This window comes from Saccopteryx bilineata, chromosome 2, assembly GCF_036850765.1.
Source record: "Saccopteryx bilineata isolate mSacBil1 chromosome 2, mSacBil1_pri_phased_curated, whole genome shotgun sequence".
NCBI lineage: Eukaryota > Metazoa > Chordata > Mammalia > Chiroptera > Emballonuridae > Saccopteryx > Saccopteryx bilineata.
The window spans coordinates 294,945,641-294,970,569 of NC_089491.1; the positions used below are offsets into that span (position 1 = coordinate 294,945,641).

Consider the following 24,929-nt stretch of genomic DNA (forward strand, 5'->3'; position numbering starts at 1 on the left):
AGGGGACCACTGAGCAGGTGCTAGCACCTGGCTCTCCCCGTGTCCCTGTGTTAAGGAGGGAGCGAGTGGCGACCCCTGGCCCCTGGCCGCCTCTGCTGGCCCTGCCAGTGTGCGACTGGCCCCCGAGCTGCTCCCCGAAAGAGCATCTCCCAAACCCAGATGCAGACTTCAGAGGCTGCAAAGTGCTGACGTGTCACTTGGAGTTTCACTCTTTAGCTACTGCTGGGTTGCTTTTTTTTGGGGGGGGGGATAGGCCAACATTCACTAGTTAAAGTAAAAAAGCTCAAACTCCCCTGTTGGGCGGTAGGAACACACAGACTCTACAGGCAATCCCAAATTCCATCCTGGTCATTTTGGCAGTCCCCTTTCTTTAAAAATCTCTACATTCCTGCTTTTTTTATTAGTTGGAAATGGCAAGCACCAGACAGAAGCCAAAAGTATGGGGCTCCAAGTCATAGGTCACAAATCTTGAACATAACCCTGGGAGGCCCGAGGATAGATACAGTGTAACTGTATCCGAGGTCACACACAGCCCATCTGGTCCAGTGATTTTTTTCCTACACTGCCTCCCCCCCACCCACCCACCCATGGCCCGCAGGGGCTTGTCTCCAAGACCTGAAACTGAGAGCCACCAGTCAGTCAGTCATGTGTCAGTGGAAGTGCTGTAGCACTGGAATGGAACCCATCAGCCACAGCCAGGTGAACAGGTCACGAACAGTGCTCCCTACACTGCCTTTCAAAACAGCTGCCCACAGCATGCTGTCCCAGCCACCCACGGCCACGACTCACCTCCTCTCCTGGGTTGATTTCCTGCACGGCTCTGACTTCCGCCAGGGTCCCCTTGTAGGTCACAATGACATTGGGGCAACAACTATGATTCATCAATGCAACGCTGTTAATAGAAAAGAAAACCCAGTTTTCTCAATAAGGTGGACAGTTCAGGTAACCCCTTGGCCGCTGACTTGCTAAGTCACAGCGACCTGACATTTGCACGACAAGAACAAAACAAAAATCTAATGGTTGGCCATTATGTTCTAAGAGGTTTCCTGCATGCATTGATCATCTTAAACTTCCACAATATTGAAAAGTGAAATGTGCCATCCAAAACAGTAATATCTAAGCCCAAAACAAAAAACACACAACAATAGCCTGGGCCGGGTAGCTCAGTTGGTCAAAGCGTCATCCCAATCTGCCAAGGCTGCGGGTTTGATCCCCAGTCAGGGCAGAGACAGGAAACAACTAGTAGAACTATAAAATGCATAAATAAGTAGAACAACAAATCGATGTTTCTCTCTCTCTTCCCCTCTCTCTAAAATCAATTAAAAAACAACAACAACCGCATACATACAATCAGAATGGCAACAACAAAATATCTCACAAAAATTCCTTCCTGTGAGATGCAGGGCTCAAAACCCAACGCCGACAGCGAACCGCTACTCACTGTACGCCGCCGTTCAAGACAAACAGGTTGTCGTTTCCAAGCTGCTTTCTATGTCAGTGGATTATGTCTAATGTGTTTTCTTCAGATGTTGAGAAACCGCCGCAGGGGGAGGTGCCAGCTTCCTAAGTGAGGGCTGTGATCCCCCGAGAGACCCGGAGAAGCCAAGCCCGTTTGAGTCTCCGCGCCTCAATTTCCTCATCTGGAAAATTGGGACACCGCTGCACCTGCTGCTCACGGCCTGCTTTTCAGGGATGGCGAGGACAGCGAGTCGCCTGCGCGAGGGGCTTTGAGCTTTCTGATTATATCAAGGTCAAAGTTCTGAGAACAGAAATTTCTAAACTACAGGGGGAGAATGCTTGATCTCTGAAAATGCTGCCTTTGAAATCACAATGCCGAATTGATTTCAGTCCAAAGGGATTTTTCCCCCCAATTAAAACTGCCTGGAAACTGGGGCTCATGCGGACACTCACATCTATATGTTATCATTGCTCTGGTCGTCACTGTCGCTGGCCTAAACCCTCAGCAACCAAAACCCCTCTCCCATTTGCCCCAAGAACAAAAATAAAGGCAAAGCGGTTTGGAAGCCCGACAAGGATGAGCTGCCCTGGGTTTGCCGTGGACCCGGGGAGCCGCCCTCCCCCACCGCCCAGGTGCTCAGAGGTCTGACTGAAGTTTGCGGCTGGCCTTGAGCCTGGACCAGCATGCAGCCGCTTTCCTGTTCCGACCTTGGGGCGGGTCACTCCACCATGTGCCACAGCCCATACGAGTTACTGGCCAGTGGCGCACAGGGAATCGGGTCCAGGACACCTGATAAACAAATGCACCTGAAGTCCTTGGTAATGGAAAAGCCGATTTCTAGAGCCATCTTGAAGAAGTATTGTGTTCCATTTCAAGACAGACTTCCTCGATGTCTTTTTAATGTAAGTGGAGGAAATGCACTAAAGGCAAAGCACCTAAAACAGCTCTGCTTAGCATCATTATTTCCTTGGAACTCAGGGAAAAGGGTGAGACCTCAGACCACACCCCTCTGAACCTGCCTCTCGTCTTATTTTCAGATGCTGACAGCAGACCCATTCAAGTTCACTGCCCGTCCGAAGGCGTCAATACCTGCCCCCTGAACAGGGTCTCCTGATGGTTCTCTTTTTCTCCGTTCTTTTCCCAAGGGAAAAATTCCAAAGGAGCTTCTTTCTAAACCCTCTCCCCCCAATACTATTGGAATTCAAACGTCAGAGGACACCATTTTGGCCGCAGGGGCAATATTATTACGGGAATAAAGGTTTTGCTTTTGTGGTTCAGGGAAGCCTGTGGGGGTGGCTCGGGAGACGTGGCCCTGCACAGATTCTTTCTCCTTCGGACCCGTGGGATGCACAGAGCTGGGTGACGCCAGGCAGGCAGCAGGAGCTCACATGCCATCCACGCACATGCGTGGGTGTTAAGGTTTCCTACAATTGCTTCAACCCAAAACCAAAGGCCCCTGTAGTAAATATTAAGCAGCATCACTTTCGACAGAATCATCTACAGTGTGGATTAACTCAGACAGGGGAGGCAGGAAGTATCCTTTGCTCCATCTGTGAAGCCAGGGCTTGACTGCAGGGCATGATGCATTGTGAAAATTACTCATCCCCTCAGAAAGACGATGGCAATCCATGGAAGTCTGAGCCATGAAACTCTCCTTTGGTCAATGGGCTAACCCAGTGGTCGGCAAACTCATTAGTCAGCAGAGCCAAATATCAACAGTACAACGATTGAAATTTCATTTGAGAGCCAAATTTTTTAAACTTAAACTATATAGGTAGGTACATTGTTATTAACTTAATTAGGGTACTCCTAAACTGGCCTTTGCTCCCGTACTCAAGGGGCCAAAGAGCCGCATGTGGCTTGCGAGCGGCGGTTTGCCGACCACTGGGCTAACCTTTTAAAAATTACTTGAGTATTCCTGTAGTAAGGAAAACTCCCGTAGTTCTGTAGAAATTTCCCCTTAGTTCACTGCTTTAGTATACTCTTTCTCCAAATTGTGCTATTTCTATACCGGTATCTTTCAAACAGGACAGATGGAGAAGAGCTGATATATTCTCCACATAAGCCTAATGCCAACTTGGTTGGCAATTAATGTTTCACTTTGAGTGCAAGAAACCCAGAGATTTCCATAACCAAAGATATGCAAAAAAAGTACATTTTCTCAGCAGGGCACACTATAAAATATCCTTTAATAACAGCTCTCGACCTAGCAGGACTTAATAAGTAACTGTTCTCTTTAACTACTACCTCCGGATCCTTAAACGTAGGGGCAATATTTTTGAAATCTGGTAGAATGAAAAGGTATCTTAATTCGCTTGGAGTTTCACGTCGACTACATGCAGTTAGGTAGGTTATTTTCTTTTTTTTTAAGTCAAATTATCGTTAAGTAAGTAAAAAGAAAAGAAGTCAAACTCAGCCTACTCAGGAAATATTGCTGATCCCAAATGAGAAAGTTCTTCATCTTCAACCGTGAAGCCGTTACAGTTGACCTGCGGGAGAAGGGGGCAGAAAGGGGGGGGAAAAAACAAGCTAAACCTGCTTTCTGAATAAAAAGCACTTCTTTAATTCTGACCTTTACTATATTAACTAGGCAGATGCCCTCGCTTAGTGATTTTAAAACCTTTCCTTTGGCCAAGGCGTCCTTTGTTCAAACAAAATTTACCCATCAGCCCCGTGTGCAAAGAAATAAAGGCAGAATAGCCGGGAGGAAGCACTCTTAGCCCAGCCTACCTACCCACTTACCCATGCTGGCCAATCAATGGCACAGATCACTGACGTTCAAGGACTACAATTTGCACGTTTGAAGGGAAGTTAGTATTTCAGGAGTCCAATCCTATTATGCCACAGATCTGTAGTGCGATCCTGAGACCGTCTCTGGGTCCCATGACTTCGATTTTCTCTCATTAAAACAGAAGTCACTTGATCTGGTACCCATCACGTAAGAGGAGGTGGTAAATAGGAAAGCCTTCATAGAGCTGATCTAACAGCGGTCCACCCCTTGACCGGGAGAAGGGCCTGACGCTAAGGAGCTGAGACCTTCGTTTCGTGGCCAGCCAAATCAACCCCTGGCCACTCTCTCATCCTTGAAACGAGATGTTACATTTACAAAGTACCAAGGGCAACTGTCACCATTCTGGAAGTCTAGCTTAGCACTAGCACTTCATAGAGCTGATCTAACAGCGGTCCACCCCTTGACCGGAAGAAGGGCCTGACGCTAAGGAGCTGAGAACTTCCTTTAGTGGCCAGCCAAATCAACCCCTGGCCACTCTCTCATCCTTGAAACGAGATGTTACATTTACAAAGTACCAAGGGCAACTGTCACCATTCTGGAAGTCTAGCTTAGCACTAGCACTTCATAGAGCTGATCTAACAGTGGTCCACCCCTTGACTGGGAGAAGGGCCTGACGCTAAGGAGCTGAGACCTTCGTTTCGTGGCCAGCCAAATCAACCCCTGGCCACTCTCTCATCCTTGAAATGAGATGTTACATTTACGAAGTACCAAGGGCAACTGTCACCATTCTGGAAGTCTAGCTTAGCACTAGCAGGATAAAAATGAGGAATATGCATCCCCAATTTTATGTTCCCTAAATTCATTCTTTTCACAGACATTCACTGAGAACTCTCAGGAGCATTGTGCACACAGGGTGAACATGGCAAAATCTGTGCCCTCCAGAGGCACCCAGTCTGTTGGGAGACAGTTCAGTGGCTGCTTTCATCTGTATCTGAAGTTCAGAGCTGGAAGGGGACTCAGTCTCTTTACTTGACAAATGATGAAACTGAGGTCAGAGAAGAGCACTGACTTGTCCAAAGCCAGCAGCAAAGACAGAGAGCCGTGCTCCTCCCAAGCGACTGGGGAGGCCGTCTGTGAGGCGTGCAGACTGAGGGATTCTGCCCTGTGGGCTGGGACCACGCCCTCCCACACTGGTACATTTCAGGCCAATGAACGGGCCTCTGGAAACTAGCATCTGCAGAGTACATACTCTGGGGCAGGCACAGTGCTAGGGGCCGCCTATTTACCCTCTCTTACATCTGCAATACTACTCTGGCATAACCCATTTTACAGATGTGGAAACTGAGGCTCAGAGAGGTCAATGATTAAGTAACTTGTTCAAGGCCACATAAGTAGCAAGTAAGAAAATAAGGACACAGAATTCAAACTGGACGTCTTGACAGCAAAGTTGTCAGACACAAAAGTGTTCCATTACACTATACCAAGTTTCTTAAAAAAATCATTCTGGTCTATGAATGTTATGTGGTGATTTTCTTAAAATTAAAGGGCCAATGTGTCAAAGGCATAGGAATCTTGGTACACAGAGAAGTAAAGACTATGATGGTTCTGACTTACAGTTTTTACAATTCAACATATTTACAATCAGTGTCTACAATTTTCAACATAAAAAGAGATTACTGAGTGTCAGTAGAACAATACACAATCTTTGAAATCCTGAAATGTTGGGCACTTCTATGTAGCAGACTTAGCACACCTTTTTCTTTTGTGCCAGCGTCAGGTGTCCTAACTTATTGTCATCAGGACATTAACCAAATACCACTCAGCAATGATCATCAATCAACATTAGGTTAAGAGTTGAAGTAGGACAGTCATTCATTCAACAAACTTCACGGAGCATGAACGATGTGTCCTGGACCTTAGGAAGTACTGAACGAACAGATCTAGTCTCAGACTGGGTCCTAATGTGCTTTGGCAGTGTCTGGTCCCCACGAGAGGACAGTAAATGTTAGCAGAATGAATGAGAGAATTTAGCAACGATTTTCAGAACTGATCTAGGTTCAGGCTAACTGTGGGGATGGGACACTTGCTCCTTTGCTTCCTCGTCTCTCCCTCTGCACACAGCTCACTGGACCAGTCTAGGACTGCAGATACTTTCCCGCTCACATGTGCTCTGACCACCTTCACTTTAGCCCCTCTGCCATCCTCCTCTTCTGTGCGACAGTGAGTGTGTTTCTTCATGAGCAACGGCTCCCCTACACACCATGTCATCCTCATTCCTTTTTCGGAGGTGGTGACAGTGTTGACGCCAAACTGCATACTTGCCTGTCAGCTCTCCCTCCCTTCTGCTATATCCCTGGAGAAGAAGAGTGAACTTGGGTGTTAAGCAAGATGCATGGGCCACAGTCCTTTTTGTTTTTTTCCAAGTCAAATCAGGCGTTAAGTGCCTTGCTAAAGCTATTCCATAATTAGCATTTAGACTAGATGTAGGCTGCACACCAAAAATACATTTCCTGACCGTGCACATGTTCCCAGTGATTCAAATGCACCCCAGTGCAGTGGAAGGGGCAGTGCAGGGGAAGGGGCAGTGCAGTGGAAGGGGCAGTGCAGGGGAAAAGGCAGTGCAGGGGAAGGGGCAGTGCGGGGGAAGGGGCAGTGCAGTAGAAGGGGGGCAGTCACCTCCTGCTGCCAGCTGTGGAGGCCACACGCTACCCACATCACCTCCCACAAACCAGAGAGGGGCGGGCTCAGGGGCGGGGACAGCGGACTTGCGGCTGGGGGCGGAGGGGCAGGGCCAGAGCCCACCAGCACTCTTCATTTTTGTTTCAGAGTTTTCTTTGGGAAAGCCGAATGTTTCTTCTTCAAATTTATGCATGAAAAAAGATACATATGCGTGTGTGCTTGTATATGTGTATTTCTGTGTACACACACAATCTCAGAATGGATATTATGATTTGATGAATAGAATTAATTATCTATGGTTTTATATGTGTGAGTGTATATATGTGTGTGCATATCTGTGTGTGTGTGTATATATATACACACACACATACATACATATATTTGTATCTAGCTTCTGATTTTCTAAGTCAGTTCAAAATTCAAAGACTCTTGTCATTTTCACCACAAATATACTTCTGCTTATGAGATCAAGTGCCTTGACTTTTGTTCACGAAAATGCGGTCCCAAATCTACAATGTCACTATTGAGAAGTCCTACCAGCATGCTTTACTGTCTTGGAGTAGAAGTTACCTTTTCTTCAGCTATAAGTGGAGAAGATACTGTATTTATGACCCCTCCTCTGCTGTCTCACATAACATGCCTCACCTAACCCTCCCCCCAGAATTCACTTATCTAGTTTTTTTTTAAATGTATGAGACATCAGTACCTCAACTTTCCATTGTAACCCAAATCCACTATTTTAGAATGCTTAGGAAAGTATGTTGAAAATCAGCATAGTATGAAAAACAGGAAGGCTTTCATTATTACTGCTTTAATACAAATAGCTTGAACCCATTTTTTTCTTTACAAAGAGCAGCTTTGTTTTCTAATTGACAATTACACAATAGAAAATACCTATCAAGGAATTCATTCATCAAACTGTTAACAGTCATGCTCCTGGGGTGTTAGAGTGGGTTGGAGAAGTGATGGAGACTTACTTCTTTCTTTATGTGTGCAATTTTTAAAGTGGGAGAATTGTGGGTGCTTCTTAAATCATTTTCTTCTTTTTTGGAATTTTCTCAAATTATATATGCTCATTGTAGAAAATCTAGAAAAATCATGTAGTGAAAAAGCAAAAATGTCCCAAAACTTGGATGACAAACTGTGAACTTGCATTTGTTTTTCACACATGTATGTGTATTTTCATGATGCACATTTTTATCCTGCTTTTACACTTAATGTTATATCATCCATTTTTTTCCATGTCTTTAGACATTTCTTGAAATATGACTTATATAATAACATCTGCCATAATTTATTTATCAGACTCTGGCCCTGGCCGGTTGGCTCAGTGGTAGAGCATCGGCCTGGTGTGTGGAAGTCCCAGGTTCGATTCCCGGCCAGGGTACACAGGAGAGGCACCCATCTATCTGCTTCTCCACCCCTCCCCCTCTCCTTCCTCTCTGTCTCTCTCTTCCCCTCCCGCAGCCGAGGCTCCATTGGAGCAAAAGATGGCCCGGGCGCTGGGGATGGCTCCTTGGCCTCTGCCCCAGGTGCTAGAGTGGCTCTGGTCGCAACAGAGCAATGCACCAGATGGGCAGAGCATCGCCCCCTGGTGGGCGTGCCGGGTGGATCCCGGTTGGGGGAGTCTGTCTGACTGCCTCCCCATTTCCAGCTTCAGAAAAATACAAATATATATATATATATATATATATATATATATATATATATATATATATATATTTATCTGACTCTTACTGGTGGCCATTTGTAATCTTCCTTCCTTCCTTCCTTCCTTCCTTCCTTCCTTCCTTCCTTCCTTCCTTCCTTCCTTCCTCCCTCTCTCCCTCCCTCCCTCCCTCCTTCCCCTTCCCCTCCCTCCCTCCCTCCCTCCTTCCCTTCCTTCCTCCCTCCCTTTCCTTTTTCTTTTGTTTCAACAAGAACCCTACAGTAAAAGATTGCATGCCTATCTGCCCATAATCTCTGATTGCTTCCTTAGGAAACATTCCTGGAAATGTAATGACGTGGGTAAAGGGTACACAGGTGATGCTTGTCCTGTTCTAAGAACAACGTGTGAGTTTCCGCCCAAGCTCTTTTATGCATTTAGAGACTGAAGGTTCTGGCAGGGGAATGTAGCTGCTTGTGCCATGGGGCATTACTCCAGTATTTCTCTCCCTGGAGGGTCACCTTCAATGACACGTTCAGTTTGTGGGGGCGGGTGGGGGGATGCGAGTATATTAGGGAGGGAAATCCCATGTAGCCCGTGGGCCAGGAAGGGCACCCTCACGACCACAGGAAGCGAGGGTGCCGGCTGCACTTTCTCCCCTGTTCTAACAGAGCCCTGCCTCAGCCGTTCCACATAGCTGCTTTCCAGTCTCCCTTGTTTAGAAACTTCTCGAATTTCTTGTTGTATTGGGCTTTGGCAAACCCAGGCTTCTCTGAAGATTTCGGACAAGCCTTCCTGCGCCTACACCCACTGGGACTCCTCGCTCTGGTGACTCTTCTTCCCCAGGCCATCAGAGGGGGCCTCTCTCTAGGGACATCTGTATTTGCCTCTGCTTTATCAACACAGTGTTAGTAGGGATATATCAGTAGAGCTGTCAGAATGGAAGGTTTATAAGAAGGGAAGTAAAGTTTATGTAGGAACCTCCAGTGGTCTTTTCAAAGAGCTCCTCGTACACCATGGGACAGGTCACGAGCAACGCCACTGCTTTCAGAAGGTCTTTGTGCCACAAGAGGCAGAGGGAGGGAGGATGTCTTGTGCTCCACTCAGCAACTGGAGAGCCCGCACGGCTGGACCCTGGCCTGCTCAAGGCCATCTAGCAAGGCCATGCAAAACAGGGCCCAGCAGGTCAAGAACCTGGTCCTCATAGATGCCATCATTCTATTTCTGCTCATCTCCACTGAGGGTGTGCTGGGGTCAGGGGCTCGGGTAGGGAAAGGTGACGGGCAGTGTTGCCCGATGCAGCGTCCTTACCTGTGCAAAGAGTGCTACCAGGCTCTCATTGTCGGGGAATTCGAGGTGCTTGGAGTAGAAGTGACGGAGAGCAGAAATGTCACTTTGAATCAAATCCTTCTTCTCATTGTCTAGTTTATCCAGATCTGGAGATGAACACATCTTTATTCACCAGCTGGAAGACTCTGGGTTCCTAGCCATGCCCCTGTCTTCCTCCACCCGGCATGGAGAAGGGAAAAATACATAGGGCCCCCAGAAAACATTCTTCCTCGTCGTCTGTTCTAACGGATGAGCCCAGGGGTTAGAAAAGCATGCCGTCTCTTTCTTCTCTTCCCCTGACAGCTGGAGGTCACTCAGGACATGACATGTCAACTGACCACTAGCAAGGAGTCGGGGATGAGTGACAATGTCTGATACCCAGCCTCAGTCCAGTCAAGCCCCTCCGCCCCCAACTCGGCCCTGGAATCTGTGTCACGGTCAAGAAGCCGAAGAGCCCCGGATTTTAAAGTCTTTCTGTAAGGATATCAGCTGTTTAAAGGACTGCAATTCAGCAAAGATCCAAAAATATTCCGTGTGCCAGGAGAGCCCGCGGGCGGTGGCTCAGGGCGTAGTAATTCATTCACCCTGCAAGTTCCTACTTCCCCTTAATTATTTCCTAGTAATCCTGTCTACTCAGAAATAAAAAGTTACAGCCATTTTTCAAAATAGCACGTAAGTCAGAATAAAAACTATTGATTATAAAATCATCACCAGCACTAAGATGAGCGGACCATCCCTTCCCATCTCCAACTCTGTCTACCCCCATTCAATGCAGAGATACAATAATAACTAGTCCGCCCGCCACAGAGAGACTTACGTGATTCAAACTCCTTCACGGCTAACAGTTTCTCTGAGGGTGTTCTCTCTGGGTGGCTTTTCTAGTAATTGGGGAAGAAATCACACAGAGATAGATTTTTAACAACCAGGGCCAAATGAGCTTTCACGTTCACATCCACATGAAGGAAAAGCAACAATTCTTGATGAAGGTACAGAAAGCTACCCAAGAATCCACCACTGGGGCTCTGAGTGCCCAACGTCCAAATCCAAAAGACGCCTTTGAAAAGCTTTTTAAAGTGTCTGCCGCGTTCCTAACACCCCAATAATGCTGGGCACACAGTAGGCTCAAAAATGCTTGTTACGGGGAAAGAACAGTGGCTGGAAAACAACTTTTTTAGGGCTCTGACTTAAAAGGACTGAGTCTATGGATGAGTCGTCCTATTTATTATTTCTCCTTCTGAAAAGGAAAAAAAAATCAAACCCCCCATCCATTTTACACTTTCTTTAAGCATACGCTAAAATGGTCTCAAATTCTGTGTTTCAAAAGGAACACTTTGGGTTGTGTCTGTGAGCCCAGATTCGCTTTAAACGTGTTGCTGGCTTTGTTCTAGACATCCCAAGAGGAGCTAACAATAGTAAACCTGCTAGGCTTTGAGAACATGAATAAACTTGGTGTTGACAAGAGTTCAAAAGCAGAGCTCAAGAGCTGGCCCTGAGGCGTGTCTTTGTAATCGGGCTATTCAATTTGGGTATACAGGTGGTCTAGCAGGGCGCGCTCACCTCCCTAGTTAACATGTTAAGCTTCCTCCTGGTAGGTGGGTAGCCCGTCTCCCCGAATGCTTTGCAAACTACTAGAATACAAATGGTCTGTTTTTTTAATCATTAGGTCCTGTAGAGATGAAAAGGTGGCCAGGTAACTTTTCATTTAATGGACTATTAGTAGTTGTAGTAATTATAATAAAAGTTTGAATGAAACTAGTACACACTCAGCGTAGCATTCTGAAGACTCTCCTGGTGCCAAAACATTTCAATAGTCCTTTCTGAGAGCGGAAGTCTTCCATTCACAGGACGCATTTCTATAAGATTAGCAGTTCATCTTGCCTGGGGAAGCTTTTCATTCAGGAAAGTACACTAGCTTCTTCAGAATTCTTCATCACAACACTATAAATAACATCAATGAGTGCATGTGGTGTGTGTGTGTGTGTGGAGAGGGGCAGGGACCAGCACATGGTCACCCAATCCTCCCAGGAAGCCAACAGATCTAATTCAATGGTTTATTTCCCCTGACACTTCACCCCATCACACTCTTTTCCCCTCTCCTTGCCTTCTGACCAAGCACTCTGCATATAACTTAAAGATAATTGTTAGTAAGGATCCGAATGTTAACTTCCTCCAGGGAAAACAATCCTGACTTCTCTGTCTCCCCCTGCAGGCACCCTGAACACCTCTGCTGACCCCGAGCTGGCACAGTGGCATTTACGCAAGCACCTGACCCAGCTGAACATAACAGGTCGGTGAGCTCAGAGCTCCGAAATGTTCTCCTTCTGTTTATGCGGCCCAGGAGCTCAGCTTAGTCTGGGGGCAGGCATGTACTAACCATTACGATCACACTTGGCTTGGATAAAAAGAAAACCAAAAAAAAAAAAAATACACAAAGTTTTCGAAGGGAGTTGGTGCATAGAGAAGAGGTGGATGAAATCTCAGCTTGAAGAGACCTAGAGCGCAGGGGCTCCGCCACCCGCTGAGTGTTCGCGAGCACCCCCGTGGACGCACGTGCTGTGTGAGCGCCACGCGGCCCTGTTGCATTGTGTCCCAAGTTCCAAGTCCGTGGCGGTTTTGTCCCCTCTTTTTAGTTTGGTCCTTTGGAGATCAGGCGTCTCACTAACGTGCCATCAGTGAGGAGTGAGTAAACAAGGAGAGGACAGCCAGTCCTGGGATCATCGTTGGCGGGGACTGCTGATGGCTGCCACGTTCCTGCAGGAACATTTCCTTCTCTGACCCTCTTCCCGTCTCCCTTTGTCGCGGTTTCAAGGTTTCCACTCCTCCTTCCCTTCTCCTTTGCCTACACCTTCCTGGCTGTTCCATCCCACCCCTGACCTGCCTAGACATGGACACGTATAAGGGACAAGAAGAGCAGAAATTGCCTAGGATGGGGGTGTGGGGCGTCCTCTTCCAATCAGAAAGTAAACGGTAAATCTCAACGCTTTGCTGATCAGGATGCGCTAATTATTTTCAATCAGGTGTTCGTGCCTTCAGAAACCATATATTTCTATGCAATCCTATCTCTTAAAAAAAAAAGAAAAAGCTGAGAATTTAATAGCTGCGGCTGTGTTCCTGGCCTGGGGTGAGCGACATCCCAGTTTCATAGGGCAGTGACAAAGCAGGCCACACCTGGAGCTCTGTTCCCACCCGTCCCCATGGCTGTGACAGGGAATGGAGACCAGGAACAATTAACAGAGAGATGATCACCACAGGCCAGTCACTCATCCTTCCGACCTTTAAGGAAAAAGAAAATAACAATAAAATGCACTTGAACATGATCCCATTTCCTCACCTGTTTGGCCAGAATCCTTGCAGTAAGCCTTACAGTCTCTGAGGGATTCCAGTTTTCCCCAAAAACAACCATGGGAGAACATTCCAGCTTGTGCATGGGCCAATCTTCCTTCTGGGAAGTTTAGGGAAAAAAAAATGTATGAAACACACACATACGGGAATGAAGTCCAAGAAGAGAGGATGCAATAAGTCCTCCTAGCTAAGGTCAAGTGAAATATGTTTCCTTTTGGAAAACACGATGATGCTCACTCACAATAGCTAGAGATAAAAACATCCTTTAAGGTAGGCACGGTTGCACAAAGCTCGACTCGGGCCCGGCCAAGGTCGCCAGGATGAGACAATCCGCTTCGTGTTTGTTCACAAAGCATCTCGCGTCTTTCTGCAGCCTCTCAGCATTCCGGATGGCGCAGCCACCCTTCCGTTAGCGGTGAGGTCGTCGGAGCGCAGGGCTGGGCGCTCGGGGTCAGAGCCGCTGAGCTGGCGCTGCTGCCGTGCGGCTCCCCGCTGGCTCTGGCCTCACGGCGGGGCACGTAAGAGGCTGACATGCACAGCAGCTAGTCGCCTCCGGTAGGTGACAATAACAAGACACAAGTGAGGGCTTCGTCAAGGGTCCTCGGGGAGTCTGGTAGGAGCACCTCCTGGAGATCGTTAGGCATCCAGGTTTCCTGGAGACTCAGCTGATAAAACAGGAAAACTATATTCCTTCCTCTCACACATCTTGAAGCTTTTATGCCCCAGGCTGAGGGCAAAGAATTTAGTATTTACTAATGTCTCGGTAGGGGAAGGATGGAGATGCCACGGAGCCCGGGAAGGCTCAGGAAGGACAAGGAAACGAGGTGCTGTGGAGACTATGGGAGAAAGTCAGGAGTAGAGAGGAAGTGGTCCTGACAGCGCTGGTGACAGGATTTGTGTGGGAAGAAGGAGAACGGAGAGGATACCACGGAGACTACTACTAACTCCGATAAAGCTGGGGTGGCCGTGTGAGGGGGTGACAGGCTGCTGGCAGTGAAGTTGAGAGAATGAGAGAGAGAAAGGGAGAGAGAGAAGAAGACATAGGAACTGGGAGGAATGGGGTGAAGGCTTGGAGGGGTGAGGATGGAGGGGGATCATTTTTTATTTGGGAAACATCAGAGCACGTTTCAGAACTGATGGGAGTCTTCAGACACACCTCCTCATGAAGGAGTTGGGTACTGTCCACTCTTCCCTCTGCCTATCTCCCTCACCAGATGGCACGACCGCTCTCTCAGGAGCTTGGGCCAGAAACCTGGTGCCCATCTTGCCACCTCTGTCTCCCCCACACTCCACATTCAACTGCCCGTCAAAGCCATCATCTCTGCCTTCAGAATATATCCGGAATCTGATGGCTTCTTACTACCCACCTCTCCGGCCTGCTGCAGCCCTGACACCTCTCACCGTGATGACTGCCCTTGCCTTCAACCGGGACGCCTGCTTCTGCCCTGACCCCTACCACCCACCCCCTACCAACTGTGACCAACAGGGCAGCCCCAGTCATCAACCTGTTACACAAAGCTCAGATCATGCCGTCTCGCCGCTCAGAACCTTCTAATGGCTTCTCAACTCAGCGCAAAAGGCAAAGTCTTAGAATACCCGTGAGGCCACGTGTGACAGAGTCGTCCCCACCTCTGCTGGCTCCTGACCATGTCGGCCACAGACTCTCCTCGTTGTCCCTTGAACAAACCAACTGTGCTCCTGCCTCAAGGCCTTTTGCATGAGCCATATTTCCTTGTTGGAACCTTCCTCTCCTAGGTACCTGATTAGACCCTCCCTCACCCTCCCATGTCTCTGCCCCCCATCACCTTGTCAAGATACCCGCCATGAATACCCTACCAAAAACAGTTCTTTCCCCATCACTCCCTTCCCTTGCTTTACGTTTCTTCTTAGTACCTCTCACCACCTGATATAGTACATATTTACTAGTTGTTTGGCTTAGTATCAACCCCCTCCCCCATTATAATAAAGACACTTAAGCTGTTTTGCTTACACCTATAACTGCAGAACCGAGAACAGGGCCTGACTTTCGCTAGGAACTCAATAAAGTTGCTGAATGAATGAAGATGTCTCCCCATGCCCTTCCCTCCACCCCCCAGAAGGAAGGACACAATGTCACTTAATGATCTAATGCAGTAGGTGACACAGACCCTTGGCTCAAGTTCTGTGCCAAAATGTTCTGTAGAACTCAGTAACGCCGTGTCAAATTTAACTAAGAGCAGGTAGAGGGAGAAATGACAAGATATGCACAAGGGAGGAGAGGATCTGTTTTTAGCCAGAGCCAAAAATAAGAGCACAGGGATAAGGCCAAGAGGTAGGAACAGGTAGTAGGTCCAGCTCCCTGTGGGTGAGCCAGCTCCCTCCCCAGATTGAGAGCAAAAAAAGAAAGACAAAGAGGACTTCAGGCCTTGGGATACTGAGGAAAAGGGGGAACGCCAGCTGGGGACAGATGCGTAATTAGTAACTGTGAACAAGTGTCCTTTATGACCCCAGGAGCTCTAAGAAAAGGCCTTTAAGATGTTGGTTTTCTGAATTGTACATGGTGTCTCTGTTTTTTAACATAATGGACTCCTGGGCCTGACGAGGCAGTGGCGCAGTGGATAGAGCGTCGGACTAGGACATGGAGGACCCAGGTTCGAAACCCCAAGGTTACCGACTTGAGCATGGACTTATCTGGCTTGAGTGTGGTCTTACCAGCTTGAGCCTGGGGTAGCTGGCTTGAATGTGGGATCATAGAAATGACCCTATGGTCGCTGGCTTGAGCCCAAAGGTTGCTGGTTTGAAGCCCAAGACTGCTACCTTGAGTAAGGGGTCACTCGCTCTGCTGGAGCACCCCGGTCAAGGCACATATGAGAAAGCAATCGCTGAACAACTAAGGTGCTGCAACAAAGAATTGATGCTTCTCATCTCTCTCCCTTCCTGTCTGTCCCTCTCTCTGATTCTCTCTCTGTCTCTGTCAAAAAACAAAACAAAAAGCAAAAAAACCCAAAAAAACCACAATGGACTCCTGGGAGAAAAAAGTTTAATATTATTCATTATCTATTAATACACCTAATACAAAATTAATGTTAATATAAACACACGATGTTGATATTTATGGATGTACCTTATTTTTCACTCCATAAGATGCACTCTCCCCCCCCCTCAAAGTGGAGGGGAAAATGCTTGTGCATCTTATGGAGCAAAAAATACGGTATTTTTTTTTTTTTTTTTACTTTTCTGAAGCTGGAAACGGGGAGAGACAGTCAGACAGACTCCCGCATGTGCCCGACGGGGATCCACCCGGCACGCCCACCAGGGGGCGACGCTCTGCCCACCAGGGGGCGATGCTCTGCCCCTCCGGGGCGTCACTCTGTCGCGACCAGAGCCACTGTAGCACCTGGGGCAGAGGCCAAGGAGCCATCCCCAGCGCCCGGGCCATCTTTGCTCCAATGGAGCCTTGGCTGCGGGAGGGGAAGAGAGAGACAGAGAGGAAGGAGGGGGGGGTTGGAGAAGCAAATGGGCGCTTCTCCTATGTGCCCTGGCCGGGAATCGAACCCGGGTCCCCCACACGCCAGGCCAACGCTCTACCGCTGAGCCAACCGGCCAGGGCCTACGGTATTTTATTAAATATTTTAACACACCATTTGGTTCAGAGTATTTTTTTTTTCTTATTTTCCTCCTTAAAACCCTAGGTGTGTCTTATGGAGCAAAAAATGCGGTAAATGTCCTCAGAGGGAAGGGAAGGAAACCTAACTAGAAGGAACACTAGAAGGGGAGAGCTGAGCGCTGAAAGGCAGGGCCCTGATCTGTGGGTCAGGAAGCCTGCATTTGATGCCCGCTCTGCAGGGACGCAGCAACGTGACACTAGACAAACCCCTTAATCCCACTGTGCCCGTATCCTTGGCTGTAAATAGCATGAGCCTTGGCTTTTATTACTTAGCAGGTCCAGAATTGTGAGTCTATGATTTTACACCTTCCAATAGGGATCATCAGATCCAAAGCTTGAAGACTACCATGAAACACAGGACCTTCAAAGGGTAATCAGACATTCATGTCACCACAAAGGGACGTGTGAGGATCCAATCAGCTCGCTGGCGAGAAGCACTCAGGACAGTGCCTGACACAGTGTCCCCACCGGCAGACAGTGCTAATTGTTCATTTATTCATTCATTCAATAAACTCTGTAAGTGACCCTAGGCAGGAATGGGAGATGAAGTATTTGACTTTATGTGGTCTTCGCCTTTATAAGAACGTAAGGTAAAAGCATGAGCACCAAAATGTGATACATCCCACACGGCAGAGAAACGGAGAGCTGGGTAACTTCAGGGAAGTGAAGAATAACGTAAGTTTCATCAAGTGAAATTTATCAGAACAGTAAGTTTTCACTTTCTGCTGGTAAGTGATGGTCTACTATATCTTAAAGAAACTGACAGGCAATGTGCCCTAGTGTTGTGCTTAAGATACAAACAATCAGATGAGACAAATTGGAAAATAATGAGACTACAGCTTTATTTTTTTAGTGTTAGCAATTTCTTTGTACACAGAGTGGTTTTGCAACCCTTTATGCCTTTTAAAACATTTTTTGTCAGTTTTTCTGAAACTTTTTCTCTTATTTTTTTTTAAATTCAAGCCCTGATTGCAATCGTTATAAAATTTTATGTAAACTCGGATCCCATTTTCCAGAAAAATAGTATACAAACAAAAATGCACAGGAAGGATTAAGAAAGATGTATATAGCAAAGTGTTAGTAATGATTTTCTCTGGAAAAGTAAGATTATGATATGCTTTCTGTTCTTTTCTTCCCCCCATAGAGAGAGAGAGAGAGAGAGAGAGAGAGAGAGAGAAGCATCAACTCGTTGTTTCATTTAGTTGTGTACTCACTGATTGCTTCTTGTACTTGCCCTGATAAGGGGTTGAAATTGCAACCTCTGGCATGCCAGGTTCCCACTTTATCTACTGAACCACCCAGCCAGGGCCTCTTTCTTCTCTTTTTTTTTCTTTTTTTTTTCAGAGAGAGAGACAGTTAGGGACAGACAGACAGCAAGGGAGAGAAAGAGAGAGAGATGAGAAGCACCAATTCTTCGTTGCAGCACCTTAGTTGTTCTTTGATTGCTTTTTCATATGTGCCTTGACCGGGGGGCTACAGCAGAGTGAGTGACCCCTTGCTCAAGCCAGCAACCTTGGGCACAAGCTGGTGAGCCTTGCTCAAACCAGATGAGCCCATGCTCAAGCTGGCGACCTCGGGGTTTTGAACCTGGATCCTCCGTGTCCCAATCCGATGTTCTATCCACTGCGCCACTGCCTGGTCAGGCCAGCCAGGGCCTCTTTCTATTCTTTCAGTCTGTACTTTCTGAGTTTTCTATAATAAGTACAGATCATTTGTGCAATAAACTTGAACAAGTAAATCTATGTAAAAGTAAGATATGGACTCCTCTTGTACCTTTTAAACTTCTAATTCGTTTTTCAGCCAACGTACTAACGGCTCTGCGTGACTTTCTTTTTTGTGCATAGACAAAAGTCCTTGAAGATGCCTAAAGAGTTGCAAAATGGCCTCACGATGCACCAGCATTCCCAGCACTGGAAGAAAAGGGTGATTGTTAAGTCATCCAGTTTTCTGCAGAGCAAAGGATACACTGTCTTCCTGACGCAGGAGAGTGGATTCCTATGGCTGAGTCCCCTTCACTAACTCTTGCATTTGGCGTCTCCTTACTTCTCATGGCGCCTTCAAAACAGACACAGCCCATTTGCACACGTGTGTATGTGCTTTCCTAAAGTGTGGACTAGTAAGAAAACACCACAATCCCTGCCTTCCCCTGTTGTTACCTTCGAGAGGAAGAGTGCACATGGAGCAGAGGCATGTGACCATCTCACAGGAAGACGGCTAACGCTGCGGAAGCCCCTGCACGAGGGCATACGCTTTGTTTCTTATTCCGCGTAAGAGTGACAGGAGGCACTCGGCCAGTCATGCTTATTTTTTCCTACCGTAAGACATGCAAAAAGTGTTTCTAAACATGATAAAAATGAGTGGCCCAGTCTAAGAGGCTTCCTGTGTCTATGGTTAAAAGTGAATTTAACCAAGATTGAACCTAGGACTCTGGCCCCGTTCACTAAATCACCCATGACCACGAAAGGGTCCTGTGAGCATTTCTGAGACATTTGCTGCACTTCAGTTTTTTTCTAGTTGATAAAGGTCAAGGACTTTCTCACATCTTTAGCCACGTGCTCCTCATACGTGTTGCTTGTTTGTTTGTTTGTTTGTTTTTAATCCGTGCCCGGGCAGACCCCTTCCTACTGTCAAAAGCACTTATAACCCCATCGATACCTCCATTTATAAAACAATAAATATTTTTTCCCCCATTTGTTAATGTTAAGAAATAAAACCCTAGAAAGTTCTACTCCCTGGTGATTCCTCTAAAACTACTGACTTCCTAAAACTCTTCTCTTAAAACGTGCCACGGTGCGATTCAAATGGAAGTTTAAGTGAGTGAAAATACACTCAGCTTTCTAGGCATATTTATAAAAATAAATATAGTTCATTAAAATACACAGGTTACCAAATAAGCCTAACTAAAAAGGAATTCCTGTTTCTTTTGTATTGATATTTCCTCCCATTTACCCTTTCATTCGTCGTCAATTAAAATCTCTCCTCTGGCGGGATCACGCTGAGTCAAGTGAAGGAAGAGGAGAAACTACACGGGACAAGGCAGAGCCACACTGTAAAAAACACAGCACAGTCCTGGCGCACTGAGGTTCCAGAGAAGGGCGTGGGGAGGAGGAACGGGGGGGGGGGTGGCGAGGGGGGGCTGGTATCTCCTCAGACACGTGCTCCCCGGAAAGAGGAAACCCGGGGAGGAGCCCGTGCAGAGCACGCTGAGATTTCTGGCAGAGACAACACCACAAGGGGCTCTTCCCTTTCAGGACCATTAGGGGCCACTTCTCTTTCTTATTATTATTATTTTTTTGTATTTTTCTGAAGCTGGAAATGGGGAGAGACAGACTCTCGCATGCGCCCAACCGGGATCCACCCGGCATGCCTACCAGGGGGCGATGCTCTGCCCCTCCGGGGCATCGCACTGTTGTGACCAGAGCCACTCCAGCGCCTGGGGCAGAAGCCAAGGAGCCATCCCCAGCGCCCGGGCCATCTTTGCTCCAATGGAGCCTCGCTGCAGGAGGGGAAGAGAGAGAGACAGAGAGGAAGGAGAGGGGGAGGGGTGGAGAAGCAGATGGGCGCTTCTCCTGTGTGCCCTGGCCGGGAATCGAACCTGGGACTCCTGCACACCAGGCCGACACTCTACCACTGAGCCAACAGGTCAGGGCCAGCCACTTCTCTTTCTTTGACACACTCCCGCAGTGCCTCTCTCCTAGGGGGCCTTCAGGATTCTCAGACACAGTGTTGGAGAGCGGTGACAGCCCCCCCTCTAGCCCCACTGTCTAGTTCCAGTTCTCCCGCTGTGACCTTAGGCAGCTCACCCAGTCAGAGCGGACACTGTTTTCTTATCTACTGACTGGTTGAACCTGATAACCTTCATTCCAACCCCGCCCTCTTCTGTGTTCTGTGTGGCGTCACCACCTGAGGACTCCAGGCGGGTGGGGTCTGCCTGTAAAGAAGGCCCAGGTAATCAGGACTAGCCCTGTGGACTATGCTTTCTTGGTGGAGAAATCCCGCAGGGACCTTCCTTGTCGCTGCTCTGGCTTGTGCCACGGCTTATCCTGCAGCACAGCCTCTGCTTGGATCCCGTCCACCCCGTTCCCTCGGGCGGAGCCCTGACGTTTTTATTTGGAGCATATGCCTCAGATTCCCCCCTCACGACTTGACTTTATTTTTTTTTTTATTTTTATTTTTTAGTTTATTCATTTTTAGAGAGAAGGGAGAGAAGAGAGAGAGAGACAGGGGGGAGGAGCTGGAAGCATCAACTCCCATATGTGCCTTGACCAGGCAAGCCCAGGGTTTCGAACCGGCGACCTCAGCATTTCTGACGCTTTATCCACTGCGCCACCACAGGTTAGGCCAATCTTGCATGCCATTTATTCCTAGGCACTTACTCCACTACACCAGGGGTCTCAAACTCAACTCAGCATGTGGGCCGCAGAGCAAGATCACAGCCGTTCAGCGGGCCGCACTAGGTCTACAAAAGGCAACTGTTACGCAACACTTTTCTCACTGCAGTTGAAAACAAACAAACAAAAAAATCAGTACAACAAGCACAATCGTACATGCAGTTTACTCAGTGTCACAAAATGACCAGAAACTGTAGTTCGCATCACAACTGCTGTTAACTAAGCTAATATCTAGCTAGGATGCTAGAGAAATGAAAAATACAAGTAGGCCCCTAGGCTTACTTAATTTTATCCAAAATATTTTGAACTTCGTGGATTAGTCTGCGGGCCGCACAAAATTGTTCGGCGGGCCGCATGCGGCCCGCAGGCCACAAGTTTGAGACCCCTGCACTACACCCTTATGATGACGGCTCTGTGTCACTATAATCCACTGCCTGGCACTTAGTCCTTCTGTACTAAAGATGGAAGACCTTATTGGCCATCGGCCTCCTCCTTTAACCAGAAGAAACAAAAATGAAGCTTACAGGTCAAATCCAGCCTGTCGCCTCTAGAAACAAGGGGCTTCAGGAGCTGTGTTATCACTTGCCATCTAGGAGGGTCCCTTGGTCACTAGATACTTTACAGAAGCACAGAAAAATGGAATTGTAGAGTGCTCTCCAGAGCTGGGGGAGGGGGTGCTCTGGCCCAGGAATGTGGTGAGTAGCAGGGAAGACTCCACTCAGCATGAGGCTGAACATCGCAAGATGTTTTGGTCTTAAGGTCTTTGAACATGACTTAGAATCACAGGACTGTATCCTGCCTCCTGGGGTTCCTTGCTCCCCAATCCATCTCATTATGATTTGACCACCTGTATGAGTTGACTACAGAAAAAGAACGTCTAGACTGTCAAACCACCTGTTGTGAAGTTATACAGGGGCACACAGGTGGGCGCGTCTGGTTAATGTAAACCTCCGACAGAGGGCATTCCTAGAAGTTCAGAGTCTGTGGCTCCCGGGGGGGGGGGGCACCGCACGACCACCTCAAAAACCCAACATGGCCATAATGATTCATTAAAATAATGCCACCTAGTGAGGCCTGAAGGAAGATGCAGAGGTAACTGAGCATCTCATGTGTCCCGACATTCTCTATTCATGCGGAGCTCCCAGTTAATCAGAGAAGGGAAGGCTTATTTTGTAACAAGCATCACTCACACAGTGCACACCATTAGTGTTCTCTGGGTCTCAGATCCCACCCATTCTCTTAGGTTAAAGAAACAAGCTCCTTAAATCTAAAGTAGGCTGTGTATACATTATTCTTCACATAAACCTAAGCTTCAGTCCTGCCTGAACTATTGTAACATTATTTTTCATAAGCCCTCACAGCTAGACACAGTGTCAGTTCATACAGATCTTTCAGTAAGGACCATAGCACTTGGTCCTTACATTTCATTATGATGGGCATGACTATCCTTGTTTATGTCTGCAGAACGGAGATGGGAGGATGTCCTTTGAGTTGCCAAGTTCACAGAGTTAGTAAACTGCAGAGCTGCGTGCACGTCCTTCTGCTGGTCTGTGTTATATCATCTGAACTGTATGTGATTTACTCCCTTGCTTCTCTAAAGAACCAGAATGGAATGAGTTAATTTTTCAAGAGGAGTTTAACTTAAATATAGAAACAGCTAACTTATCAGGCCTGGAATCACATCATAGAAGTCCCAGGGCTCGCTGACATCCCCCACACCGCAGCGATGTAACCACACAATATTCTACCTGCAACTGGTGGGAGCAAAGTACGATCGCTCCTCTTCAAAAGAAGTCACACTCCCCGAAAACTCCATGACAAGCCCATTTATATTCTCACTGTCACACAGGCTGACAACCTCTGGAAGCCTGCCGTGGGAGACAGGGAGGTGAACTGTGCCCATGGCCCTCGGTGCCAAGGGACACACTCCCTTGCCAATGGCACGGCCTGTGCCTCATTCTGGCAAGGGCCCGCTGCAACTGGAGCGCCACGGTCAGAAGACAGAAGGGCTTAGCAAGCTCTCCCATTGCTACATAGTGCTCTATGGGGGCCTTCGGAGGCTAACCGCACAGGGAGGAGAGGAGGAAACAAACGGAATAGCGGGCAATCAGAAGTAGATGGGGCAAGGGGAGGGAGTGAATGACACCAAGTCATTCCCTGTCAGTTGCAGTCACTTTTAATAGCATCAGCATTTCCCCAAGGGGTATTCATAGGGTTTCATTACAAAAAAAAAAAAATAGATTGGGTAGAAGACTATACAGAGGTCAAAGGTCATATTCTCCCCAAATTCAGATTGTCAGAACTTGGAACACCTACCTCTTCTGTGGCATACCTATGAACATTTTGGGAAACTAGTATCTAGTAGAAAAGTCTTGAAGACACCAGGCCCAGTCCCTCTAGGAACCTACGAGTCTTCCTCCAAACTCCGCCTTACACTTCCCATTCCCAGGTTACAGGAGTCCCACGAAGTTTATCCATAAAAGGAGATGGCCCGTGGTCTCCATGCAGCCAGCCTCCTGAACCCACTCAGCCCGGCTGACTCAAAGGCTCTTAGGGCCTCATTCGCATGTATGTCAGTAATTCAAATATCCAGAAAGCTGACTTTGAGAACAAGGCTCCCCTAAGTCTAGCCAGAATCAGCCTGGGTTCAGACAGCCCGAGGGTGATACGAGGCCCGCTGGAGAGATTTATACGAGGTAAACTTTAAAAAAATTTAAAAGTAGCATTTTAATATTTCTCATCTGCCCTCTCTGCACGTTCCATCTGTGGCGGGTGGTCGTGGGGGCAAACTGTCAGCCTGGGTAAGACGCCTGCCTGTGCCCAGCATGCTCTCCCAGGGTCTTGCCCACTTCACCTTTGGCTGCTTTTCTTGGTCCTATATGAGTCCCCCAAATGTTCCTGCCCTGGTCCTGGGCCAGCACACAGGGGCATCCAGCCACATCCCACACCACAACTAAATTTCCAGCTCTGGCTTAGGAGGGTGCTGGGGGCAGCCGTGACAAGGAAGAGAAGGACGTTGGGGTCCCAATTTTCACAGGAAACGAGCCCCCTCCCCATCCCTGCCAGGTGGCCCAGCACCTACCTGACACTCCACATTGCAGTAAAATGCCTGCTTGCATCTTCCACATTTGGACAATCCTTCTTTCCTTAAAAAACAGAAAGGGCGCTGTAGTGGCGAGAGGCACAGAAACGTGAGGCTGCACATTTTATCATGCAATGATCCGAGCCATCTGGTCGGAAAGCAGAGCCAAGAGTCACCTTACCTTACGCGCCCACTGATCAGTGGCATTTTCCCAACGGAGACTTTGACCAGATTCAGTCCTTGAGGAGGAGTGAGCTAGTCAAACAGTCCACGTGCCGACATTTACGGACCCTGACAGCGTGAAGGGCGCTTTCCAGAGAGACGAATGGTGTGCTCTTTGACTCATGCGCCTGGCTTGGGACACCACAGCTGCTAACATCTCCTGTGCTATTTACTCGGTAGTTTTGGGCAAGTCAAAGGCTCTTAGGGCCTGATTCACATGTATGTCAGTAATTCAAATATCCAGAAAGCTAACTTTGAAAACAAGGCAACCCAGCAAATGGGGACATATCCTTGAATACAATATGATTGACTGTGACTGGTCCATAGACTCACCTTGTCAGCATGTTGCTGAGCGAATGAGTCTTCCGCCTCTTTCTAATTAGCTCAACACTCCCTGTGCCTT

General features: G+C 47.7%; 1 protein-coding gene and 1 non-coding gene across 2 annotated transcripts in view; both read right to left on the reverse strand.

Moving 5' to 3' along the window:
- SMYD2 (SET and MYND domain containing 2) overlaps positions 1–24,929 on the reverse strand; it is a 53,063-nt gene that overhangs the window by 8,811 nt on the left and 19,323 nt on the right. The window contains exons 2-7 of the mRNA XM_066261373.1: positions 24,305–24,368; positions 13,175–13,285; positions 10,661–10,721; positions 9,826–9,950; positions 3,881–3,948; positions 790–892 (exon numbers count right to left, since the gene is read on the reverse strand). Coding sequence (XP_066117470.1) covers positions 790–892; positions 3,881–3,948; positions 9,826–9,950; positions 10,661–10,721; positions 13,175–13,285; positions 24,305–24,368 — 532 coding nt within the window. The remainder of the gene's footprint in view (positions 1–789; positions 893–3,880; positions 3,949–9,825; positions 9,951–10,660; positions 10,722–13,174; positions 13,286–24,304; positions 24,369–24,929) is intronic.
- Positions 601–723, reverse strand: LOC136327549 (small nucleolar RNA SNORA54). Its single transcript, XR_010729743.1, has one exon. It is a non-coding gene; the product is annotated as a small nucleolar RNA SNORA54 (small nucleolar RNA).